The 25,867-nt window shown below is 37.8% G+C and overlaps 3 protein-coding genes and 1 long non-coding RNA gene across 4 annotated transcripts; 2 read left to right on the top strand and 2 right to left on the bottom strand.

The window, feature by feature from the left end:
• Positions 1–937: 937 nt before the first annotated feature.
• LOC114524627 (homeobox protein Hox-B5b-like) lies at positions 938–4,644 on the top strand. The gene is made up of 2 exons (XM_028545809.1): positions 938–1,664; positions 4,008–4,644. The coding sequence occupies exons 1-2, from the start codon at positions 1,352–1,354 to the stop codon at positions 4,310–4,312; spliced, it is 618 nt and encodes a 205-aa protein (XP_028401610.1). The 5' UTR covers positions 938–1,351; the 3' UTR covers positions 4,313–4,644.
• On the bottom strand, positions 3,763–7,952 carry LOC114524719. The gene is made up of 2 exons (XR_003687118.1): positions 7,770–7,952; positions 3,763–4,081 (listed from the first exon to the last, which is right to left on the bottom strand). It is a non-coding gene; the product is annotated as an uncharacterized LOC114524719 (long non-coding RNA).
• Positions 7,953–9,442: 1,490 nt separating this feature from the next.
• Positions 9,443–13,659, top strand: LOC114520820 (homeobox protein Hox-A4-like). Its single transcript, XM_028541156.1, has 2 exons — positions 9,443–9,549; positions 12,466–13,659. The coding sequence occupies exons 1-2, from the start codon at positions 9,471–9,473 to the stop codon at positions 12,822–12,824; spliced, it is 438 nt and encodes a 145-aa protein (XP_028396957.1). The 5' UTR covers positions 9,443–9,470; the 3' UTR covers positions 12,825–13,659.
• Positions 13,660–22,688: 9,029 nt separating this feature from the next.
• Positions 22,689–25,664, bottom strand: LOC114516493. Its single transcript, XM_028535993.1, has 2 exons — positions 23,575–25,664; positions 22,689–23,097 (listed from the first exon to the last, which is right to left on the bottom strand). Exon 1 carries the CDS (start codon positions 25,545–25,547, stop codon positions 24,462–24,464), a length of 1,086 nt encoding a protein of 361 aa, XP_028391794.1. The 5' UTR covers positions 25,548–25,664; the 3' UTR covers positions 22,689–23,097; positions 23,575–24,461.
• Between the last annotated feature and the right edge of the window lie 203 nt (positions 25,665–25,867).

The raw sequence follows: 25,867 nt of genomic DNA, 5'->3' as shown, positions 1-25,867 counted from the left end.
ACTAAAAATTGTGCGCGGTGTAAATGGGGCTTAGAATAACTAGAAAAACATCTCGATGTTTCTATCGTTGCCTTCGTCATCGGGAATTTCAGTTATGTCTATTTTAGGTGGTTGTTCAACCGTTCACCGCACGGAATGAGGACTATACATTTTTTATTTGCAAAATTTTTGACATGACACGCACAACAGACTTTATTAACTACCTATTATTCACTCCACACCTTAGTAATGATAACCAAAAGTCTTATTGTGTAACATGCAGGTACAATTATTACTATATAGGTATTTAAACTTATCATCAAAATTACTTCAACAACAAACAAGTTTGGGAAAAAATGAAAAACATGACCTTAACCCGCACTTGGCCAACTAAAAAAAGCAAACACGGAAACGAGGCCAAAGGCTCATTGAATTACCAACGATGATTCTCAAAAATGCCAAAAATGTTTTCCTTAGTATCATCTCTGTCGAAATTGCATCAATATTGCAATAATCCACCATAATTCTAGTGAGTAGTCTCCTTGGTTAAGTATATAGGTGCTCAGTACAATACTAACAGTATATAAGAATGACTTGAGGGCATTCGTCTGGTGTTGAAGAATATAAGCTGAACATTTCTATAGAATAGACCAATCAAAACTGTAGAACAGTAAAGGTTCTTGTATTCCATGTTTGTACATCTAATACTCTCACGATACAAGGCTACAAAAAAATAAACTTTTCAAAGGGAAACGTCAACTTTTTAAACCGAAAAATCGATGTTATGATCAAGATATTTGTTGGAGACAGCTATAATCATCAACGTAATTAAGCTCATCCTCATTATATTACAAATGTTCATACCGAAAGTTAAGGGTTCGCCAAGATTAGCATATTTTCACATATGTTTGTTTAGTTTGTTGCTTTTGGTGATCGAACGGGAGCGATATTAGCCTCGATACGAGAAATAGACAGGAAGCAAAACAAGTGAACTGAAATGGCATTATATATCACATGACAAGGTTAACAAGGCTAAGTCGCCCTAACCACAGGGGGCCCGTTTAACAAGCCGTTGAAATATATTGCATGAGCTCACATATTCACTTAATAATGTACGAAAATCACTTAGCAAAACCCCACTTGTTTCAGGGATTTATTTTAGCGTTTCATCACAAAACATTAATCAGGCTTTTTGGAGGAAAAACCGCGGCAAACTTTCTAATAAAAGGTGTTAAAGTGTGTGGGCCTCCGTGAGCCAATCATATCCATCGCATTGCTTATCGCATCGAATATGTGTGGCATATGATTAGAAACGGTATACACATACTATATAAACGTAGCTGCTCGCAGACCAGGAACAAAACTTATAAAGATGAAAGCACATTTGGTCGGCAAATATGTGCCTGTTTACCACGAAACAAGTTATCCCTTCATTCCCGCGATCCGGGAACAGTACGAAAACAGCGCGAGTGCAACGACATCTAACTCGTTGACTTCGCTGGTCAATCTGATAACCGAATTGGAGTTTCATCGGACAGCGTGGACAAAAGAGAACCCATTTTTTGGAGTCTGTGAAAGCGCGAACGCTACGGGAAGCGAGGTGCCGAGGGAGACATCCCCAACACCAACCGATTACGGAGAAAATATCACAAGAAATTCGTGTCGTTTTCAGAAGCCTAGAACAGGTATTTATTCTCGACTGAAAGTTTCCGAAATGAGGAAAAGACTTGATTTACAAAGCTAACCAACTTCAAAATGACTCGATTCTTCAGGTCGAAGAGCACTTTTCTTTGTAGAGAAAAGGGACAAGGAAATACTCAAACCACAATTAGAATATGAGGGTTTATGGATAAGTAGCGACACCTTCCTTTGCGATAAGTGGGAGATGTGCTGGTCTCCTGACACTATTTTAAACGATATCCATCGACTAAAACGTAATATTTGAAAACAGCGGCACTGTAATACTTTACAGCTTCATTTCAATAATATTAGGTGGCGTTGTGCAAGTCAGGAAGAATTCAGACTTGCACAGAGCGTTGACGTTCTATCTATCGCAGGGTATGTTAATGAGGTAACTGCCTGTACGCGTTTGCCTGGAATTCCTTGGTATAATCGCGCGTAGAATATTTTCATTGGATTAAACTTTTTCTTAGATTCCATGTCGCGAGAGTGAAATTTTTTTAAATATATTGTCTGATGAAGCAAGCGCACTATCTTTGCATCCTGAACTATTTCTGGCGCCCTTTGATTTATGATTTCCTGTCAGGGCGTTAATGTAGAAACTACCGTTCCCCGCTCGGACCTTAATATCTGGTCTGTACAATTAAAATCATCAAATTGTACTTTGAAGGCATGTTTCTTAATCTTCAACAACCATTCAAGTTATTTGTGAACGCGTGGTGCTCTGTAGCAACGCTGTGCCACGCTAATGCAACATTGAAAATTTTCCACGTCGTTGGACGTCTGTGTATGAACGTTCGGTTTAGACAAAGAAAAACAATTCTTGATAAATGATTTCTCTAAAAGTGCATATAAGGTTACATTCAATGTTTCGAGATAGCATTAGAGGAAAGTTCTTTATAATGAAAAGGTCTTGGAACGGTTTGTATGTAATGCCTTATGATTTCAGCCATAAATGCAAGCTCTACTACAGCGGGCACTGTATATATCGTATATTAAACCCACAAAGCCAATTGGGGAAAGCAAAACTGATTTATTTAGCTATTCTAGAGGGATGGAGAAATTACTTAGAAAAACCGTTTATAAAAATGCGTAGGTAAAACGAACATGTTATTCAGAGCCTTGCGGGATCGCTCAGCGTGAAAGAAGTCTTGAGAAAGCGCTTGCAACCGACATGGCAATATCACAAGAAATTCAGCTAAAGATGTCTTTAGATAACGTGTGCCTAGACGAAGAGCTTTCACTAGATCGGTATCGAAGTTCTTGTATTTTTAAGTAGATGCATGGATGCTGTATGTAATCTCTCGAGAAATATACAGCGGCGAGACTTGCATGCAATCTTGCAATAACGCGTATAGTCGAAGTAAATGAAGACATTGCTGCCACCATGCAATATGTATATGCAGACAATATGTATAGGCGCACCTCGCAGGATTATCTGTTTAAAGAGAGAAACTCGTATTATCACGGAGGAAGAGCGCATTTTAAAAGCAAAATTCTCACCATTCTCTGTAGAATTCGCACGTAATTAGAAAACTAGGTAACCTTGTTCCGGCTATAAGAGTCAATTCAATACTTCTTTCAACGAAAGTTTGAAGAAGTGGATAAAATTGAGCAAAGGTAGTTCTGTGCGAAGGAACAATAAACACTTATCGTATTTACGTATGTGCAGTGACTGTCTTCCGCAGACAAGCAGCTGAAAACTTTGATTGTTATTTTTGTTTCCCAGCCAGTCAAGCACTAAAAAATATATGCATCTTCAAGAGATGATGGTTTGTTTTGAGTATTCTAATAAAGACTTTTGAATCGAATTGGATTGAATTGAATTTTTCATTTTTTATTGAGATGCGAACTTTATAGTTACGAAAACGGACCTTTCGACTTCACAAAATTGTTCCTTATACAAATATGGCAGCCTAAGATAACATGAAGTACAGTGATCTGTCATATTTCGTTGTGATGATATTCTCGCAACAATTGCGATCGTATATGTACTCAGTGCAGGGGAAAATACCCGAAATTTGACGAGCCACGGAACGCTGATTTGAATCATTGGCATGTTTCGAAAGACAAGTTTACAGAGAAGCTTACAGAAACATAATAGCCAAATATAAAATTTGAAATAGGGTAAAACATCTGCATGGGTCCGGTTGTATAATATTGTACTATACATTTATCTAAACGTCCCGCGTCTAAACGTTTCGAGAATCTGGCCTCAATTTTGATTGGTTAACTTTCGTCCTACAGTCAACTCCAAAACAATCATTACCCATGCAACCAGTCCCTGCACGGCGATAAGATTTCTCTATTTATCGTCATTTAAAGTCTGCGTACTGTTTTCGTTTCAGGAGAGATCATTCCTTGGAGCGTTAACCAGCCATACAAGAAACGAACACGTGAGATCTACGATCGTCAACAGACCCTAGAGTTGGAGAAAGAGTTCCATTACACTCGTTACCTGACAAAAGAAAGGAGGGCAGAGCTGGCAAATTCCCTTATGTTGTCCGAAAGACAGATTAAAATTTGGTTCCAAAATCGCCGTATGAAATGGAAAAAGGAGAAGAAGCCGATTATTCCAAATAAACGACGAGCTCGCTTTGGCAGAAAAAAGGTTGCGCAAACGTTTGAGACGAGCAGGTTTAATAATTGTTGAAATTCATGTAAATACAGTACAGCTATAATTTTGTTACATACGCTAGAAGCAGCAGTCCCAAGGCCTGAAAGACGTTTTGAAATAGTAATAAACTGAATTAATTAGAAGTTTAGTGCAGTTGTAACAGAATTTGCAATAAGTGTCGTTTTTGCATTATTTATTGAATCTCCTTACCTAGGTTTTTGTTGGCCGCCCTGTTGAAATTTCGAACGAGGTAGGTGCATGGACGTGGTTCGTATTCAGCCTCGAACAATACGTTCGCTGATAAGCATGTAAACAAAAAACCCCCTCATCTCAAACGTATTGAATGGCTTATATTGGCTGGCTTGCATGCAACCGATGTTGAGATGGATAAAAATAACTGAAACGAGTTTACATCATAATTCTCAAATCAAAATAGCTATAGCGAATTATACAAATTAAATAGTAGGTGATTATCAATCATGCAACACAGTGTGAAAATCTGTTATACCTGAACAATATTGTAAAAGCCAGTTGTGATCTGCGATAAAAGCCTAACACGATTATACTGATATGACAGAAATACCCATGCAAAGTTGATTTCAGCTGTGAAAAACTAGTATATCAGTGAATGCTTTAATGCTTTAAAAATATTATATTTACTGTATACTTCTCTTTCGCGTAACACTTTCAATTAATGTAGTGATCTATGTATAATTTCAGTTATTTTGTAACATGGCCGGTTTAAAGACCAGCAACACGTTACATTATGTATACATTAATAAGTTAATAAGAAATAGGATCTCTGGGCAAAGAAGATTAGGGACCCATTGATCATACAACTCCTATCATGTTGCCGTTTTTTATGATTTAGCGTAAAATATTGTGGGCTACGTTAAGAACATGTGTCAGCTCTGTATTATAGAAATGGGAATTGAAAAGAGAAATATATGCCAGGCTATACTGCTTTGGTAAAATTATTTTAGGCTTAAAAATATAAAAATTTTGGAATTGCAGTAATTGATAATTAATGTTGGTTTATATTATTATTTTATTTGGGAAACCAAATTACGAACCGTAGGAAGAATTATGGGTACATAACTTGGATATAGTTTTGCGCTTTCTTCCTTTTAATGAACATAAATTAAATGTTAGTGGTGTTTTAAAACGAAGGCAGAAACATGCTATACTATTTGGGAGCTTTAGCAGAGTACGAGTACAATATACGACATTTTCGCGACAAGCTCGGTGCTTGCCTACGCCATCGTTGCTAAAGCTCCCATTTATTATTAAGATCAGAACGGTATCTATTATTAAAAAGATGCAAAAATAAATATATAAAACAAGTATAGCTTATATAATAATTATATAAGGCAAGTATAGCTTCGACCCTATCCACCCCCTGACGTACTACTTTTTGAAAAATTATCACTTTTTCAGAGCAACTGTGTCGTTATGACAATGTTTTGGTTCCATCTTGATCACGAAAAATATACTAGTACATAAAGGTAAAAATGCTCGTTTTCATAACACTAGACATGGTTCGTGCTGACTTAATATTGAAAGTCCATGTTTTCCTTTGCCCTGATTGGGGCATGCATGGTCACTGTTATACATCTTGTTGTGTACCTGTTATATGTCTTGCAACATGAATGGGCAGTATATATGCTCTATAATCAGTTTAACTTTTTTATGCACTACATGGGTACAAAATCGTCACAATTAAGTTAAGTGGCATTTGTCAATCCTGCAGTGTGGGTATAATATCACAATATAAGGCATAAGTATGCTTTTTGACCGACTTAAGCTCAATTCAGTCTGGACCGATGAAGAGGGTTAAATGAATGAGCTTCAGAAAAGTGAAAAACATATGGCTGGCCACGAATCTGAATCATGACTATCTTTTATAGCATATAAATCATAAAACAAAGCAAATCCCGGATTGAAAAAAAATAATATGCTGCTTGCTTCACCTAAACTTTCATGGCTGGGTAGATAGATTAGGCAATCTTGACTGTTCGTTGAAATTAAGTTTTACGTGTTCGAAGTTTTGTCATTCAATAACAACACTTGCTTCACTTTGTTGACTTATACGGCAGGATAAAAATTGACACTATAGTCTATATGTAAGAACGGGCAAATGAAATTGAATACGCCTTTTTATGCGTTGTATACGCTCATAGTAACTGATATGTACAAGTTGTATACTTGTATATATTAATTACGTAAAGATTATCAATTGATGTTATACAACTGCGTCGGTGTGGTGTTGGGAATAGCAGAGTCAGAGATCCTACGCCAAACACCACATTTCGCACCCTCTTAACACTTAGCCAGTCAGCCAGTCTTAGAGAAACATCACCCAACTTCGATAGCGCTCACTCAAGCATTCGCGCCAGCCTTCGTGTCTACATGTATGCATGGAACCAGAAAACCGCCTTGATTATGCGCATTTTCCTCTGCTACTCGTTCGCTCACGGCTTGGCGACAAACCTGTGTGAAAACGAAAAGGACGTGACAATTTTTTCCTCGCTCTTTCAGATTATTCCAGACTTAAAAATAGCACATAGTCATGGTTCCAAACGTCTCGCGCAATTTTTGCTTGTCACCGCGTTTTGGAACGGAACTGAACAATATACTTATGACAGCATTGTATTGTATCTGGTTTTGCTAATCCTAAATATTGGTGATTTGTACGCAATGATTTTATTGTCAATAACGAGTTTTAGACAACATCAAACATAGCCTTGCCAAGAAATTCCTGAAGTATTTTGGAAGCTGCATCCAAGCACAACTATATAGTCAACAAATTTGAAATTTGTATAGATTGGTGGTTCATTTACGAAACAGAAACGAAGTAGTTGCCTTTATTTGGCTCGGTTTTCGTCTCTATTTCGGATTTTTCTCATTCCTCGCCAAGCCATTCATTACATTACATATATAGCATAGAATTCTGTGCTACACTTGAGAGTCATAAGCGAACCGTTGACCTATAAACGTGATAACTGACTAGCGAATCAATAGCGGTTACTTTAAACGCCCCTTTTGAATTTTTAACTAATTAGTTTAAGAGCACAAATCTAAAGAAACAAGTGGAAGACGTAACCGAGTTGCAACTCCAATATAACTGCTCAAAAACTACAAGCAACGCAATATTTTTTTGCGCAACGGCTAAAGTGCCCCCATGAAATTTTGCATAACTTCCGTCGAGTCTGAATTGAAACAAGCATATGTACACATTAGGAAATAAAACATCATCGTACTATCAATTGCGAGATCGCAGAGAAAACATCACTAATGCTTCAATAGCAAACAGAGTTGCATTGTATCACAATTTTGTGGGTTCTTTAACTCTAATCGGTATCTTGACCAATGACTTGTCTCAAAATCACCACAGTTGTATAATATACGAATCGGTAGAGGGGACATCCGTCATGGGGCCCATCATTTCCAGCGTAAAGCAGTGCCTAAAAACTCTATTACCCGGCAAATATACCTCTTAAATGACTTAATCCATCCTTCATGAAAAACTTTTACTCCACAACATGCATTTCGCAAGGCAGTGTGTAGGTGTAACGAACACTGATATAGAAAGGTTTGAATCGTCGTTCCTGCTATACTGTGTTTTGCGCACTAAGTTTCCTACTGCCGATTGCGCTGGTTTTATTTTACAGGTCAATCGAACGACTACCAGTAAATCATTTAAAAACACTACAGATGTTGGGATACGTGTCAGCAAGAGCTAATTCAGGTTTTCCTTCCAAAATCTGGAACGCATTTCTCATGCAATCGTGGGCAAAACAAGCATCATAAATCACGGCTTCGGTGACATACCGCGCAGTTCCTGACACAACTGTCACAAATGAGATATTACCCTCTTTTTCGCAACTAAAATACACGCTCTTCGGTGCCACAGAACCTTGCACTTGCTGCATTCCACTGTCAAATTTGATTTATGCCTCTCCGCTGCGAAACGAAATTCATTTTTGTACATTATTGATTTCAGACTTGCAGTCTGTGCCACGGCCACGCAACACACGACCGAAAACAAATTTCACATAATTTTACCAAATTTAGACCGATGCTGACATTTCGGTTCGAATATTCTGGACTAAATAACCGACGAAATTCACGCCATAAACTAGCATCAGCGCATGAAGCATAGAGGCATAAAGAGAATATTTGTTTTTCTCTTGTAAAGCAATCGGAGATGACGTAATTGATTGGTCTCTGGGTGGACACTGTTTCAAAGTTTACAAATGCGCTGCTCTAAACCTGACTGAAACTATGAAAACATGTATAAACTAACACCGACCAATAAATCTATTGTTACGCGCACACGATGTTTATGATACGTACAAAAGGTGTGGCCGAGCATTTTAAGTCGTCCTTGGCGCCACAAGTCGCGTTGACGCTAACAGTTTTTACACGTTTTCCACACTTATTGACCCGCGCAAAGACAGCTTCTTAATACATCTAGGTTCGTATTAAATAAAACAGAGAATCTAATCCTAACAGAATGATTTCAGTTCCTTCCCGCAATGTGTACTATTTACAGAGAAATGTACATTCATTATGCGCTTTTAATTTCGAAGTTTCTTCGTGAATGAAAAGAGAACAAGAGTTTCAATGGTTTAAATATTGATCGTCTGGGTCGGTTTGTAAATCCAGCGTTTCTAAGATGCGGTCTTGTCGAGAATTATGTTTGTCTCAGACAACAACGATAAATCTATAAGCTGGAAAATAGATCTGTCAATGTAGATTACCTCAAATGGCGGACAACAAAATAGGGCCATAAATCTTCCGATCTTGCCGGAGACGCAGGAATTCCCTTCGCCGATTGGTGCAAAACAGTCACGTGGCCCGTGGTCGCAATTAGCGCACAGTTTCCACTGACAGTTTGGGTTTCATGTGTCGTGGTCGAAATAAATCATAAAACGCCAACGATGAGCAACGTTAACTTTTTCACTAATTCATATTTTCATTCCAATGTCGAGCCGGTGCATTTGTCACAGCGTGTCGACACTGCTTTAACAAGGAACGCATGTAGCTCAATTCAGCCGATAATTCCAGTTTTGCCCTCCAATGGTTACGGCGTCCCGAACCTGTGGTCGTTTTCGAACGCCGTTGACGCGACGGCGCAAGCGAGTTATGGAACGGCGAGTTCGGAGAACAGAGGAACGAAGAAGCCACGGTCATGGCGAACCCCCAGCCGGTTTACGCTTGGATGAAGAAGAAACGAGGGAAGGCTGGAAAAGACGAGGAAAACAACGAAGGTAGGCACACGAAGGAGGGCCGCTCCCAACACGAAGTTGTTTTCGAAACCTTTCACGAGAGCTAAGGGCGATTTCTCGCATAAATTTTGGCATAACAACGTCGCTAGCTTGTTATATTTGTCTTACATAATGTTTGTTATGAAAAATGTAAAACCATAAGCATCTAAGTGTGAGAAAAAGTCATTAACACACGCGATACGTAAAATAATTCGACAGGAGTAAACCGAATGACTAGCATTAGTCAGCAGATACAGTCCGCACAGACAAGGCTTTCAAAGGAAAGATTCAGTGTTTGCTTGCTTTTTGTTGATTTGAATATGTATGAGAATCGTTTCTCGAGAGTATATTATTTGTTTTAGTCCTAAAACTAACGCCAAAAAGCGAGAAATTCGCATGCACTTTGAGTGCCACCATTGTTCTCATTTCCTTTATGTGGGTTTGTGAGAAGAACATCAACACTGTCCTTTCCCGGTGCGCCATTTTGTTACCAGTCGACGATAATTCATATTTGAATTTCGATTGTTTCTTTCGAGTCTATAAGGTGCCTTTTTTTTAGGCGGGCGCGCATGAACAATGATGATTCGCTAAGACAGATTTGTCATTAGGCAATTTCCTTGGATGGTGTAAAAATTCACCCGTTCATGACACATTGCCGTTGTTCAATTACCTGTGGCGCGTTTAGCAAGTTCGCTAATCCATCACACAAAGCAATGAAGATGTATTGATCCGGACAAATTGTCTATTTGTCTTTGTTAAGCCAATCTGAAACCGAAGCGCTGTAAAGTAAACTACAAAAATCACTAGTGTCCATGCATATCGCTTTTATTAGCACGATCAAATTATAGAACACCTATAAATATTGAAATGTTAAAAACGATTTGTGTAAAATTGCTGGCCTATACATGATAAATAACTTACTATGCCATTGAAAATCGAAGCGAAGCCCTTCCGTTTCATCTTCTTAAAAGTTAATCGCAGCAAATCGATATACTTATATATGCTATATGTGTTGGAAACATTCCAGTTCGGACAGTAAATCTTTCCCACTGTAAGTGTATACACGCCGGCCCATAGGTTGTGGTAAAAATTTTTAGTTAGTTAATACTGTACGCAAGCATCGTAAAAAAACTACGAGTTTACAGGATATAGTGATCCTTATGAATGCACAAAATAGCGGAAGGATTTTGGCAAGATATGGGGTGATATATTTTGTATTGTATATGTGCATGAAAGTGCATAGGAATTGTTTTTTCGGATAAATGAGCTTGTTGGCCCAGTCTTTACTAAGCGTGTTACTAAAAGCAAGAACAGAACAAAATGAAAATTTAAAATAATCCCGTGTTTTCCTAGATCCTAAATACCAGAATGTCGCTTTAATATTGCTAAATGTTGCTTTAATATAGCATACAAAATAATTCTTGTTTTTCCTAGAGATTCAAAATATTAGAATGTCGCATGCTTATAGCATGCATGCTCTGCTAGCGCTGTATAGGACTCTGTTTCATATAAAAATGAAAATCCATTGGGCTTAATTAAATTCCTTTTCATTTCATTTTATTATCAATATTCAGTTAACCTTAATCGAGGAACATATTTGTAATCATTTTCAATTCAAGGTATACCATGAGACCAGTTTATAGATCTAGCAAGATTGCATGTGAGGTTGTCGGAAATTTCTCATCTTTTGTATGATAAATATTGTACAACTTTATACCATTTAAGTGCCCGTCGAACTAAACATGCAAGTTATAGCTAGTACAACTATGCAGCTAATATATAGGGAACATTGTTCAGGATTATGCATGTGGGAAGTCATCAGTATAGATGTTTACTTTGTGGATTAACCCTTGTATTGCTCTTCTATTAACTATTCATGATCAATTTCGTAGGGACAATATATTGCCTGATTTATATAAACAACGTAGCTAATCGTTGCTTATTTCAATGTGATTTAAGACAAATAAAGCATAATTATACAGAATTTGCATTTTGTAACGACAAATCTTTCTAAATGCAGAGTTTGACTTCGAAAGCAAGTCAGAACTCAATTCTAACTTTCACACAACAAATTTATCCAGAAATATTTGATGACCATTTATTTATTTCTTTCATAGGGTAATACTGTTCCATGAAAATGCATATAATATGTAGTAAGAATGCATATGGTTGAGTAAAAAAGATTAAGTTAGACAACTGCACGTTTTATCAGTCCAGTACACAAAAACCTTCCTCTGATAACAGTAGCCTATTTAGGTTAACGTTTGCTATATATAAATCGTTCCAAGAGGCCCTGGTATTGTATAAAATAATACAACCTCGAGAAACACCCAGCGAAATTATTAATTTTAAGAAAAGTGCGAATATAGCCTATATATGACTCGGCCAAGTACTACCAGCATTACTGGGTTGCCTGACTGAGACATAAAAACATGGTCTCCCGTGCCAAAGTCAAAGACCGCGTGCGTGTTAGACTTGTTAGGCTTCGCTTTCGGCCTCTCAGTAAATATAGGCTCAATATATATCTATAATACTAATCGGGGAAAATTTCACTAGAGAAATTTTTGCATAAGAAATTCATGGGGTAACATGGATTCATAAACAACTCAGAGAAAATTTCGTTACCGGAAACAGTACTTCCAGATAAACGTAAACAAAGCGATGAATTTGTTCAGTGTCTGATCGAAACCAGAGCCTGCTGCATGTCTTTCAAATTTTTCAACTGTAGGCTTTGTCTCTATACATAATACTTTAACTTATACCATGTAGTGAAAACTTATGTCATCCCTGGAATTTGCATTGCATGTATGTATGTATGTAAATATACTCGAATTGCAAAGGTGATTTATGCATGCATGTACAACCTAGAGTATGTTTATATTTTACAAAAGTTCATTAATTTAATGTTTTATGATATAGACCCAGAACCGTACGTGGATTCGTCGCGTAAACGAAAGGCTTACACCAACGCCCAGATCCTGGAACTCGAAAAGGAGTTTCATTTTAACCGATATCTCTGTCGACCAAGACGAATCGAGATTGCGCACTCGTTGAAGTTATCAGAACGCCAGGTCAAAGTTTGGTTCCAGAACCGACGAATGAAACTGAAGAAGGATGAAAGAGTGAAGGAAGAGAAGGAGGAATTAAAGAAAACGAATTCTTTTATTTACCCTCAAGGACTCGCGGGCCACATGAACGATAACGGAGCTTCGTTGTTGAAGCAGTTCACGAACTTTCAGCCGTTCACAGTTGGCTTTTCTTACCCAGCTCTACGGTGATTTACTTTGGCTTGTCTTTGAAGGTGGTCAGATGAAATCATGATGAAGACAATAATTCAAGAATGCCACCGCTATGTACATGAATCGCGAAATAATTTGAAATTCGGGCAAAAAAATGTTTTCGTATCGATGTGACTTTATGCCGCGGGTAAAATTACTCGAAAATATAGTCATTTTATTTTTAATGTAAAGTAATGTTTGTACCTTGTGCATGACTAAAAATTTGTGTGGTTAAGTAATGCGAACACTTGAGTACTCAATATACTGAGCATATCGATGCGTATATTTCAATTAACTATATCTCGTCATGCACAATCATGTGTTTTTCCTGAATGAATTGCCCGAATTTCAACGAATTCTTCGATTCGTGTATTATTTATGTAGCTACTATATGAAACTCAAAGTTTGTTATTGCAGAAACAATGGCGTGCCAACCATCGAGGTGCTATATAATATATAGGCTATATATAATAACGATGGAAACTGAATACGGCCGATTGTATAAATGAATATTTGTTCAAATGTATACCGAAAATACATGGAACTTTGTCATGTATATTAATATATTTTATTCTAGACCAGAATTTCTAATTCCGGGATTAACCTTTCAAAATAATAGCTACGCGAGAAATCCAGGCATAATCCCTGAGAGTAAAATTAACAAGAATTATCTGTAGTGTCTGGCTGACTGGATGCAGATTGGGCGAGGTGTTGAAGGATATTCATACTTTAGTGATCTTATTCGTCATGGGAACACAATTGGTATTATCTTTTTCACTCGAAGTTGAAAGATTTCCAAGAGATTAAATTGCTTGTTGCAGATAATCTCATGATGACAGGAATAACTCTCTGCCCTATACGTTTCTTGAATTAAACATAATTAATACAAGCTTAGCGTATCTATAGCTACATTGCATGCGCACTAAAATTACGTTACCATCTGTTCCTCCTTTTGAAAGCCTTTTTGATTCTAGAAAATATTGCTGTTTTAATTATATATAACTATATATAGCACTCGCAGAACAATCAATGCACGTATTTTTGTTACGCGGCGCTTGTGGGGATGACCGGAGTTTATTAGGAACCTTCAAGGATTTCTTCAAGCTAGTGTGAAGTTTAAACGATATGTTAATATAAACGGGTGAGGAAAAATTAGGCGCCAGTAAACCAAAGCACGAGCTATAGAGTATAGTTTACTTTCCCGGCAAACGTATTTGTTGAAAGTATTGTTTTCAAAGGCAAATGTACATGCACTAAGACTATAAGTTTAAGTATAAGTTTCTACACATCAAATTGAGTATTTGAGGCTGATCCATTCAATCTGTAACACATCTCATATCCTCTGTGTCTTTGCTTGTGGCTACAAATGATCACAAAACGTGTATAAAAAAACATGAAAACATCGACATGCACATCCGCATCAGCGAGGTGACAAATTTGTGAGCTTTGTGACCTAAATAGTTTCGGAAGTTTCGTGGATTAACTTATTTTTCCTATGCATAGTTGTTTTTTGTTTGTCGTTCTTAGGTCGGGTGCCTCGTTCTCGTGCTTATTTTCACACTTGTTTGTCAAATTGAAAAAGTATTTTTCCTGCATGTGTTGAAGAAGGATGTTTTTCATCTTTGCACATAGCTTTTGAGAGTTTAAATTTAAACTTGAAATCCATATCTCATTTAATTAAAGTGGTTTTAAATTTGAAGCAATAATGTTGTGACGTGTCATCGAAAACGTCTATTTACGCAGTCAGTCGCGCATGTTGAACGTTAACGAAAGGAAAATGTGAATGCGTGCACACGCGAAGGAAGAACGGCTCAAAAATTAAAAACACGAACAGAAAAGAGTTTTCCCATCGGAAGGGCAAAACAGCCAAAAAGCAAACAAATTAAAACGAACTCTGTGGAACAACACTGATTAAAACGTCAACCGTGATATTAAGCTCAAGGTCAACCGAGAAAGATAAGGCCAAACCAAAAATAGCTATAGACAACAATTCTTTCTCATGCATGCACGAATAAATCAATAATAATGTTGCACGGGGTCGCATTTCCGAATAACCTGAAAACATATTTCGAGAGTATAACGGTCTTTTAGAATTATAATAATTTAATCGTGTGCTTGTATATTATTGTTATACCATGCAACTGTTTATCGATATTAATTGCATGCTAAGGAGTAAGGATCTGATCAGAAGTCGAGGTGAAAATAACGATGCAAAATTTGCGATTATCTCAGGGAGATTTTCTACACGCATTTACAACATTCCGCAACCAAACTTTATAAAAAAGGCTATAGCTGGAATCATCTGTTCCCGATGTGAAATGTTCTGGTGACAGATGTAAAAGAGTGATTCGGACCAGGCTCAGCCTCGACACTGATCATGACGAGTCTTGACGACATTGAACTTGCAATACCATGCCAAATATCACCATCACCATGTAAATACAATATGCATACAGACTTAATATCTAACAGTGCCATATTGCATTAGACATGATAGTCGGGACTCGGGAGCTGATATGTTTGTAAAAGGGATTTTACCAAGGGATTTAAATTTTTCAGATGATCTTTGTCTGTCACCTTGAAATTCAGTTAAGACTGTCTCTCCAGTCTCCACTTATCTCGTGTGACATATGACGCACTGACTCCTAGACATGTGATAATCACATTACTGTCATTATAGATTTTATTTGAACTTTCTAAGGTTGCTTCGATACGTCTTTGTTATATATTGTTGTGCAAAAATATCGCATCTCAGCGTATCACAGTGTCATAATCGCTATGTTGTGCTAGACTTTTAATGTTCATGAGAAAATTGAACAATAGTGATCCCATAAAACTTCCGAGAGAAGTGACTGATAGTTTCCGCGAGTTAATTTGGCAACACGCGTGTACTGACAGCTATGTGCATATATATACAAGTATGAAATGAATTTGCGTCATTAACATAGTGATATTTAGTTAATAGTTGGACAAGCCAGCTAGTGTTTCAGACTTCCTTCGCTTCTAAATTAACACGGAGCGCAGGATCGTGTTGCTTTGACTTTTTACTTTTAATTTATACATGCACTTGCCTCAGTTCCCTGCGTTTCGACAGAGAGGCCTTTGTCTGTAATGGCTGCTTCCACTGTCGCGTTTTTAGTACCTGCGTATACGCACGTAAAGTTTAAAATCATTCATTTAATTTAGTGTCTGATCGGCTATAAAAACCATGCAAAACAGAAATACGAATATTGTGCACGAGAGCCGTTGCTGTATCTTTCTGTTTGGGGGGTCAGGGGGGGGAGTGCGTGATTCGCCTTATGCCCGACTAATAAGATAGCCATTGTTTTTTTAAGTTTATTTAAAAATTAATATATGAATGTATACCCCGCCCAGATTAAGTTTCCAACGAGGACCCTGCATGTATAGTCCATACAATGGATAATAATACTCCCGGTTCGAAGCATACAAGGATAAAAAAGTTATAAATTCATTTCTTGTGAAGTTCGTATTCAATGTTCTGTTCGAACTGATTTGTTACATCGAAATTCGTTACTCCGGCCTTGGCAGGCCATAAGCTCCGCACATTCAATTCTGGGGTGGCTATAGTCCCCATAGCCCCACTATTCCGGCTTTCCCCCTGTGGAAATCTCTTTGATTAATTGACGATCAATATCACAATATATATATATATCACGATTCTTATATAAGTTTCAATTGGAATGTCCAAATATAATAATGCCATAGGGTTAACCACATTGGAAATTGGACGGTCCTCTAGCTGAAGTAATCATTATTTCATCCGGCACAAGCTTCAAATATATTTAAATCAACAAGTAGTCAATTTAGCCCAGAGGCTCTCGTGAATCCGATATATATTTTAAGATATTTTCTTAATTGGACTGAAGTGATCTAGCTTAGATTTTGGGCCATCCATTCAAGTATGAATAAAAAATGCCAAAATATGTCAGCTTCGTGAAGTATTTGAATGCCATCTCAAAAACTTCTTTTCAGGTTTGCCAGGTTTTGTAATCAGTCGGTGTGAAAAAAAATTCTAGTTTAAAAGGAAATGAGATGAAATGTGAGATCAGTTAGGGCGCCAATTTTTAACCATTGGTATTGTGATTTTAATTTTTAGGGATTTTACATTAATTTTAATCACTTTTGGCATGATTTCAGGACCTGCGGGAATTCAGGATTTTCGGCAATCAAGTTTATTGCTCATATACTTCGATCACAGCTTCGACGGTTTTTCACGGATCAATTCTTTTTTATAGCCAACAGTTGATTCCCTTTTTACCGAAACGGGACGTACCTGTCATCTACATGTATACAGTGGTCCACCGCTAACTCGAACTCGCTTAACTCGAATTCCTCGCTAACTCAAACTAAATCCAATTCCCCTTGAATTTGATAATGTTCTTTATATAGTAATTTACTCCACTTAACTCGAATTCGCTTAACTCGAACTCCTCGCTAATTCGAATAAATTTTGTTATCCCTTGGTCAAACATATCCCGTTACTGACTCGAACTTTCATTTTTGGATTCGTAGATCGTCAACTCTTAAATGTGAGAACATAGCATTTTGACTACCGGACAATTTGCATTTCTATCGAAACAACAACAACTTAATCAGTGTTGTATATAGATGCTTATAAATTCTAAAAGATTTTGTGTAGTGCCAAGGTCGTTATTGATCTAGCTTTTTTAGTTCCTTTTGTATCCTTCGATCTTTTTAATTTTAAAACGTCGTCCACTCTCGGTGACCATTCATATTGGTAGGCATGATATCCCTTGAAGAATGATTCGATTGGATTTTATACGTTATTGAACGTCACTCGAACTCCTCGCTAACTCGAACAAATTTTGTTTTTCCGTGGTCAAATATATCCGGTTAACTCGAACTTTGGTTTCGAATCATAGATCAGCAAACTTTAAAATGTGAGAAGATAGCATTTTGACAACTGCATGGAAACTATCGAAAAGATTTTCTGTATCGATCGTTATTGATCTAGCTTTTTAGTCCCTTTTGTATTCTTTCGATCTTTTTAATTCTTAAAACGTCGTCCACTCTCGGTGACCATTCATATCGGGTAGGCATGATATCTCTTAAAGAATGATAACTCTTGAAGCACTGGTACACATTCAGATTTTCGTGGTACATCGCATTGTCAGGTTATGCATGTCTCCCAATTTTTCGAATTTGTGATCGTCCATCCTGGAATCATTATCGATTATGTCGACGTCATGGTAAGGGCGACTCGAAAATAATTTCATCGGCTAAGTTACCGTCGGTTGCACACAATTTGCCTAACCCAATTAATCACCAATCAAATACAATTAAATTTATCCAAATAACGGGCGTAACCATAGCTGAAGTCCTTTCAACGGGATTTATATTCGAATTCATCAACCGTAATTGAATACATTTGGTACCCCCACACGGCTCTGAGCGGCTTTTGGGAGAATTTTATGGGTGGATCGACCATCTGACTGGCGAAAATTTCGCCACTGTTAAAATTTTCGGGATTTAGTGAAACTCGTCATACCAGAATGGTCATCATTTCTACGATATATTAATTTGCCATACGGAGTTGAAGCCTATAAAATGGTAAACGAATCCGTTGATGTTAAAATCTATCCTCTAGCTCTACCACTGCTGTTTGGCAAAAATTTTCTGTCAACGTACAGCGGATAACGAGCTGTATGGGAAGTTTTGAATGCACTCTCCAGTGTGAATACCGGCGAATACCGTCATTTCTGATAATGCCTATTTAGGGGGAAATAAACCTCGTATGAAAAATTAGATAAGACTTCAGTCGGTGCCTAGTAGGGCTGGTGTTCGATTAGCTTTCGGGATTAGTGTTGGAATTATTTTTCCCCAAGGGCCTGATTCCTTGAACGCTTTTCTCGACAAAATGTGAAATATTCACCTTCTTTCTTTTGAGTTGCATCCACTCAAATAAATTCTTTGTACTGGAATGCTAACAATTCGAAAGAAACAGGCGAAATATAGCGCACTTCAAATGCTGAACAAATAATCCCAGGCAAGAGTGATTATTATAATCACTGGACGGGAAATGAGAAATGATGTTTCGATGAAGCTTTTTGTCACATTCTACATTCTAGAACGCTTTTCGAACACTATTTTTGTGGGACACAACAATCGGCATAATGACAGCCGGCAGGCAAGCGACATTATCACCGCTTTCCTTTTGTGTATTCGCACCCAGGTACGTGTAGAGATCAGTAGGCTACCTGAGCGCAGGCTCTACCGCACCGAAGTCATTTGCGGGCAGAATTCGCAAATTCTATTTCAAATGATTGAAATGAAATGCTAGCGTCGGGAGACAACCGAAAACCAAGTATTCAATCAGAACAACGATGACAAACAGAACACGAACAAAGACCACGAATGTACACCTGCTATCTGCCACGCATCACAAAGTCCGCGACCGCTAACGGGATCTGCCAGGGAAAAAGTTGGATTTTAATGGTATTGATCGATAATTTTCTACCGTCAAAGTTCTCACATAGGTTTTTAGGCGGAAAAATAATCGATGCTTCTATTGCTACTATGAAATATACTTTAATCGTCAGGAACTCGGGAGCACTTTCGGATAATTAGCTCATTAGTGCCAGGAATTTTTATTTCGGATGAAAAAGGCAGTTTCCATTTTGATAGAAATCGGCTGGGAATGTTTCTTGAAGAAATCGGAAAGGCTTTCCAGCATTTTAAACGGCGCGTTTCTCATGCTGTAATCTCTCGAAATAAATATTATGCCGCATACACAAGTGCATACCTAGTATTTGATACTATAAATCTTAATCTCGAGTAATTGGATTTCTAAATGTTTGCGTCTTTTTATATCAGAACAGTGCATCACACATTAGCAAATCATTTGCAAAGCAAACTCTTAGCAGTAATAAAAGTCAATTTTCCACACATCGCAAACCAATCCACAGACGTCAATGTTTGCTTGGCAAAATTATGCAGGCCAGAAGTGTTCTTCTTATATACCTACTCCGCTATTGCGTCAGTTTAGAAGAGTCAGGATTTTTAATCCAAATGCTTTTAGGTTTTTCGGTTGGGTAGGGCTCAGACGGGACTGAGCAGATATCTTTAGTGCGGGATTTAATCTTGAAGTGGCACATTAATTGTATAAATAAAACATGTCACTCCGGGTTGTGTGGATAACCGTGAAATTGTAATTATCGCGAATTAAAGGACGTTTTACGATGTCTAAACAAATTTTGTCAACCACTGTCAAATATTAAACCACTTGAAAATTTAAAAACATGACATATTATTGGCAGTGGGCCGTGTGGATTCTAGATTTTATTGTGTAAGCTTTCCGTGTGAAAGTCTATATCTTACTTTGTGAAAGTCTTCGAAGGTCTCAAACTTTTTTTGGCTATTTTCAACTTAATTTACTCGCGTTTCAGACTTTCAGTTTCAGGTACAACTGCTCTTCGGTTTCAATGCTAAAGCCGAACCGTCATGCAACGGTAGCAAAATGAGGTATATATATATTGCATGTACTTGTCTAAAAAACGTACACGAGAAATAAACATTTATGGATCAAAACATGCACATATTTTTAACGCTATTATCTGGGCTTATTTAATATGGCATGTCGCCTAAGTCGTCTCTCACGCCAGATTTTATTACTTGCCTAAACAAGTTAACGACGGTTCGATTATATTACATACACAGAAGACTCAATAATTTCAAGCTTTCATTATAGTTCCTTATTCGTTGGACATCGCCTAATTCAAAAGCAAAAAGAAACTACTCCATCCTACAGACCGTGCACACGCGATACATTAATAAAACTGTAGAGTAAAATGACTTTAAATCCTCAATCAAAATAAACAATGAAAATAGTCAAAAGCATGCGGGCATGTGAATTACATATATACTATTACTAAGCGTCTTTCACCTAAAAAAACCCGCGAATATCCCACGGCATTAATAATCCAGATTCCAGAGACTAGTTCAGATTGCAAGAACTCGATCAACAGCTATTTTGTTGAAAGGGTTGTACTTTTATGAGCATTTGGTATAAGATACGACCGGATTTCGCATCCTTTGAAAATCGAAAATGACAAAAATGATGGATGAGTTTTTCGCCATGGACACATTAATATGTTCGTGATTCATCCATACAATAAAAACACGAATGTACCACATTCCTAGGCTAGGCACGATACGTTTATTTTCGAATTATTTCGAATCGTCTTTGGCCTTCTGTACTCGGTTTTGACTCGTGTCTGCACGGAGAAAAGCGAGCTTAAGTATGGTATTTGTATGATGGAAGAACGGCAGCAGACGTTGTGCCTGGGCACTGGCCGTGTAGCCACAATGTCTGGCACTTCGTTATTACCATTTGCAAGCGACCGTTCGGCGCAAACGTTTTCACGCGTTTTCTTACGTTTCAAACGTGCACGTTAGGCGGACCAAACATACATGCTGAAACGTATAAACTAATTAGTTTAGACTGTGAGTTGACATTGTTTGACATGTCACGCCCACATGTCCAACAAACGTAAGGGCGTCATTCCAGCAAGATTTCAGACATAACATTCGTATTGAGGCGTTTGCGATTTTACAGAATCAAATGTCAGTACAAGTAAAAATTATATATGGTCGTGATTACGATCGTTGTAAAACGAGTTCAATCTCATCTAATAGTCTGAAAGATTTGGATTTAGCGATGCTGTCTGAAATTGTTTGGGACACGGTGGGCAGCTATTATCGAGATGGACGGGATCCAAAGTCCTTGAGAATCCAATATCGTGACGATGAGGGTACATTTGTTACCATTACTGGAGAAAATGATGTACAGGATGCTGTTCGTTCATGTAAGTCAGTGCTTCAGGGAGACTACGAAACGGTCCGATTGTGTTTGCGTGTTGATGACGCCTGGACGCCGTTGGGGATGAAAGAAACCAAACCACTGGAGAAACCTCAAGAGAAACGGCCTGCTGTATCTCGCGATGCAAGGAAAAGATTATTTGAGCACGACCAAAAAGAACAAACAATGTATTCTTCCGATTCTTCCGACGAAGCTCAGTCTGTTGTTGCTGAAACACCTTTTCAAAGGTATGTGAAAAAAGTTAAAGATCGCATAGCCGCAAAAAGGTCTGAACTTTACAAACTCGAGAGCAACGAACAGGAGGTGCAAAGGAAAAATTACGAGTTAAATCAAATCCAACCGAAGGTAACTTATGCCGAAATTGTCACATGCGTTTAGGGCATACTGCACGTCATTGTGACTATGAAAAATGCTTATCTATTTTGCTTGTGGTGAAGAAAAATTGCACCCTGGTGAAATAGACTCTCGCGGGGCTCGTAATTCGATAAAAAAAGTCAAAGACGAAATTGCTAAACTCGAGAAAGACCTAAGTCTAAAGGAAGAACAAGCGAATAAACTGTCTGAAAGTTTGTCAAATAAAATTGAAAAGGCCCTTATGAAAGAGAGCGGAAACCAGTATATTGACGGGGGAATAAAGAAATGGGCACTTTTGCGTAAACACGTCTATATTCTCGAGAAACACTGTAAAGAACACTTCGAAGGCAGAATACCTGCAAAGCACAAACTTTCGGATATTTTAGAGGTCGCCTTAGAACGAGAAGATGTTTCAGGAGACGAGTACAATGCCAATTCAAGCATGTCGCAAGTCAAAACCAAAAGAACCAGGGCGCTGAAAAGAACAAATCCGGCCAAAGCTCTTTTGCAAGAAAAAGGGATTTCATTTCCTAATCCCAGCGACCAAGCTACGTCCAGCTCGCATTCAAGTTCTGTTCATCGTTGCGCGCCATCAAATGTTCAAGAAGAAGCAGAGCAGCTCAACATGGTATTGAAACAAAGCCTTATTAGACTCTTCAGTTCAACAGGAGTCTTTAGTTCAGCAGGAGCAGCGATCTCTCTTTACAACTGTAGCAAATGCTTGTCCCGAACCCATTCCGACACCTTATCAATTAAACAACACTGCGCCAAGTTATACATTTCAAGATTTTCCAAATTATTCTTACGGGAATATGAACCCATATTTCTATCCATACACGCCAACAGTTCAACAGCCAGTGTTTCATCCATCTGATTCCTGTCGTGTAATTTATGCGAGCAGTGATCCTGCAATTTCATCTGGAAACACTGGTACTGCTGCAAGTTTATCCGAAACCACTGCTGCGCCCAACACTATTTCACGTCCTAGTGCATCAGAAGTTCTGACATCGACAGAGTCAGAGACCAGGGATGCAGCATTACATTTAATGTTTCTCTCGTCTGGAAATGACAAATGTCTCAAGTAAGAAAGCTTTTCAATCATGTATGTTGTGTTATATCATAGACACTGTTCTATCATAGTATTTAGTTTTAGAAGCAACTATAAGTAGAAGTTTTCATATTATTCTAACTAAATATACCGGGTAAATGTATTACTGAAGGCTAGATATAAACTTGAACAGATAGCTAACCAGTATAAAGTTTGTAAATTATTTTCATTTTGTTTTAATTTTGTTTACATTTCATGAGGGTCATCCAAGCCATCGGTTGATGAATTTATATTTCGATTTTCGTTTGTATTGCACTCATGCATTGATCCATTGATCAACAATATATATTTAGTTCGTATTATATTTTTGAGAGTGCTAGCTATAGATTTAGAATAGGCTAAATATCTTTGATACTTTCATACTTTATAGATAATTGCTATACTTTTATTCTCGGCATATTATTACTGTAATTGTCTTCAAAACTTACCGAGTTTGAGAGGTTTGATTTGCTTTGCAAGATCATTTTGTTTATAGCAACCTGTGACTGTGTACTCTTCAAGTTCGAACCATAAGTTTGAGAAAACGTTATTTTGTTATCAATTATATCATCATGTTTGTAATAAATATAACGACAATTATTGCTGACAGTCAGGTTTATTACTTAACTGTCAGTTGCGTGCCACGCGTGACCTTTATCCCGCGGCGGAAAACTGACATAGCCCTGTTTACACTACATTCAATTTATTGGCACGGCACGGCAAAAATTGGCACCCGTACCTTATTTTATTAGTTTTCAGACTACCAATACAAAGGTGGGGCATGGATGAAATAAGCACGAGTACCCATTTTAGCCATGCCGTGCCGATAAATTGATTATATGACACTGTTTTTCCCCGAAAACAGGGCCTTTTTAACTGGCGGGCGAAAGCTCCTTCCCCAACAAACCTCACTCCGCCGAGATGGTGCAACAGTAAGTATCGCCGAAAATGCAGGAAATCAAGTCGGAGACTAAAAAATACAGGAAATTATCTGCGGGTGTTCCCCCAGACCCCTACAAACTCCCCTATTTTTCAATTAACAATTTCAGTACAATTTATAGTTAATACAATTTGTTCATGCCCACCCACTAACGATTTCTTAAAAAAACCCTACCCCAAAATCCTCAAATACCATTTTAAATGCAGTTATCAAAGTTTTGTGAGGTCAAATGTAATATTTACAATTAACACAATGTCAAACTTTACAGATATATTCAACTTTACCAAAGCAATGATATTGCTGAATCATTCTGTTATATCAATGTACGAAAATACGAAACTTAAATGTTACAAGTATTTTGTGTGAAATGTTTCAATGTATTACTGTTTGTAAGCATCACCCAACGAAAGGAAAAAGATAAGCTGTATGACGATAAAACCTCCTCGTATCCAACGCTGATATTCTTTCGACCGCTTCTGCAACAGCTAATTTTAGATTACGATGAACGTCGGCTGAAAACCGTCCGTTAAGTTCTGTTTTTATTTTATTGAAACAAAGCTCAATAGGGTTAAGATCGGGAGAATATGTTGGGGTGAACAATAGCTCGATACCCATCTCAGCTAAAACTTCTTCGAGAATTTGGCCGCCTTCGTAGTGGTGGACAGCTAAATTGTCCATCACAACGATATCCCCTACTTCGAGAGCAGGACGTCGAGTTATCTCATGTGCTGCTTGAGAAGCCTCCCAGAAGAAATCCCAGAACCTTACAGTGTCAGTTGGGCCATCCAGAATGTTGTAATATTCAGGGCCATTGACTGAAATCAGTAAATTTAAAGTAAAATTTGGAGATTCTGTTTTTCGAACAATTTCCACGCAGCGTTCCCCGGACGGCGCATTTCCGTATAAACGTGTACCGATGCACGGCGTCTTAACCCCCGCCTCATCAAAGAACTTAATCCTTCTCGGATCTTTTGAAGATAGGTAGTTGATGAAAAGCTGAGTATAAATCATATTTTCATCAGTAAAGCGCTCAAAGGCTACGCTGGTAATACGCTTCCGAGTATATCGTTTTCCGGACAGAAGTCTGGATTTTATTGCTCGTGAAATCGATGACAACGAAACTTCACCACAATCACCAAATTCCTCAAGTATAGCATATAATTCATTCAGCTGAATTGTGCCATGAGCTCGCTTAAGAACCTCAAGAAGTTCGAGATCCCCTTCAGAAAATTTGCTTGAATGATCTCCGCCTTTTGGTGATGGATCAACCTTTCGTCCTTGGTAGCAAAAATTCTTCCATATTTTGGAAACTGTATTTGCAGAGATACTGAATCGACTAGCTATTTCTACGTAAGTGACGGGCAAGTAACCAACAGTTGCATCTCCACCAGACTTAAGGCATTCATCAATAATTAGACGCCTTAAATCACTATCAAGTGATTTACCAAGGCTGTATGATCTACCAAATTTATTGACATGCATAATGTAAAAGCTACAGAAGATTATGTGTGGAAATATAGAACTAACACATGCAAGTATATTTAGAAATGTGCGCGCTTACGTTTGTTGGACATGTGGGCGTGACATGTCAAACAATGTCAACTCATAGTCTAAACTAATTAGTTTATACGTTTCAGCATGTATGTTTGGTTTGCCTAACGTGCACGTTTGAAACGTAAGAAAACGCGTGAAAACGTTTGCGCCGAACGGTCGCTTCTGGATTTTATTGCTCGTGAAATCGATGACAACGAAACTTCACCACAATCACCAAATTCCTCAAGTATAGCATATAATTCATTCAG

The sequence above is a fragment of the Dendronephthya gigantea genome, unplaced genomic scaffold (genome assembly GCF_004324835.1).
Source record: "Dendronephthya gigantea isolate DGI-Jeju-01 unplaced genomic scaffold, DenGig_1.0 000000F, whole genome shotgun sequence".
Lineage (NCBI taxonomy): Eukaryota > Metazoa > Cnidaria > Anthozoa > Malacalcyonacea > Nephtheidae > Dendronephthya > Dendronephthya gigantea.
Note: the sequence above shows the minus strand (reverse complement) of the source record. Positions and strands in the feature narration are given on the sequence as shown.

Bases quoted from the DNA above. Each gene is read 5' to 3' on its own strand.
- LOC114524627 (XM_028545809.1), top strand. From the start codon at position 1,352: ATGAAAGCACATTTGGTCGGCAAATATGTGCCTGTTTACCACGAAACA. The intron at 1,665-4,007 runs GTATTTATTCTC...TTTTCGTTTCAG, and splicing joins TTTTCAGAAGCCTAGAACAG to GAGAGATCATTCCTTGGAGC.
- LOC114520820 (XM_028541156.1), top strand. From the start codon at position 9,471: ATGGCGAACCCCCAGCCGGTTTACGCTTGGATGAAGAAGAAACGAGGG. The intron at 9,550-12,465 runs GTAGGCACACGA...TTTATGATATAG, and splicing joins AGACGAGGAAAACAACGAAG to ACCCAGAACCGTACGTGGAT.
- LOC114516493 (XM_028535993.1), bottom strand. From the start codon at position 25,547: ATGCATGTCAATAAATTTGGTAGATCATACAGCCTTGGTAAATCACTT.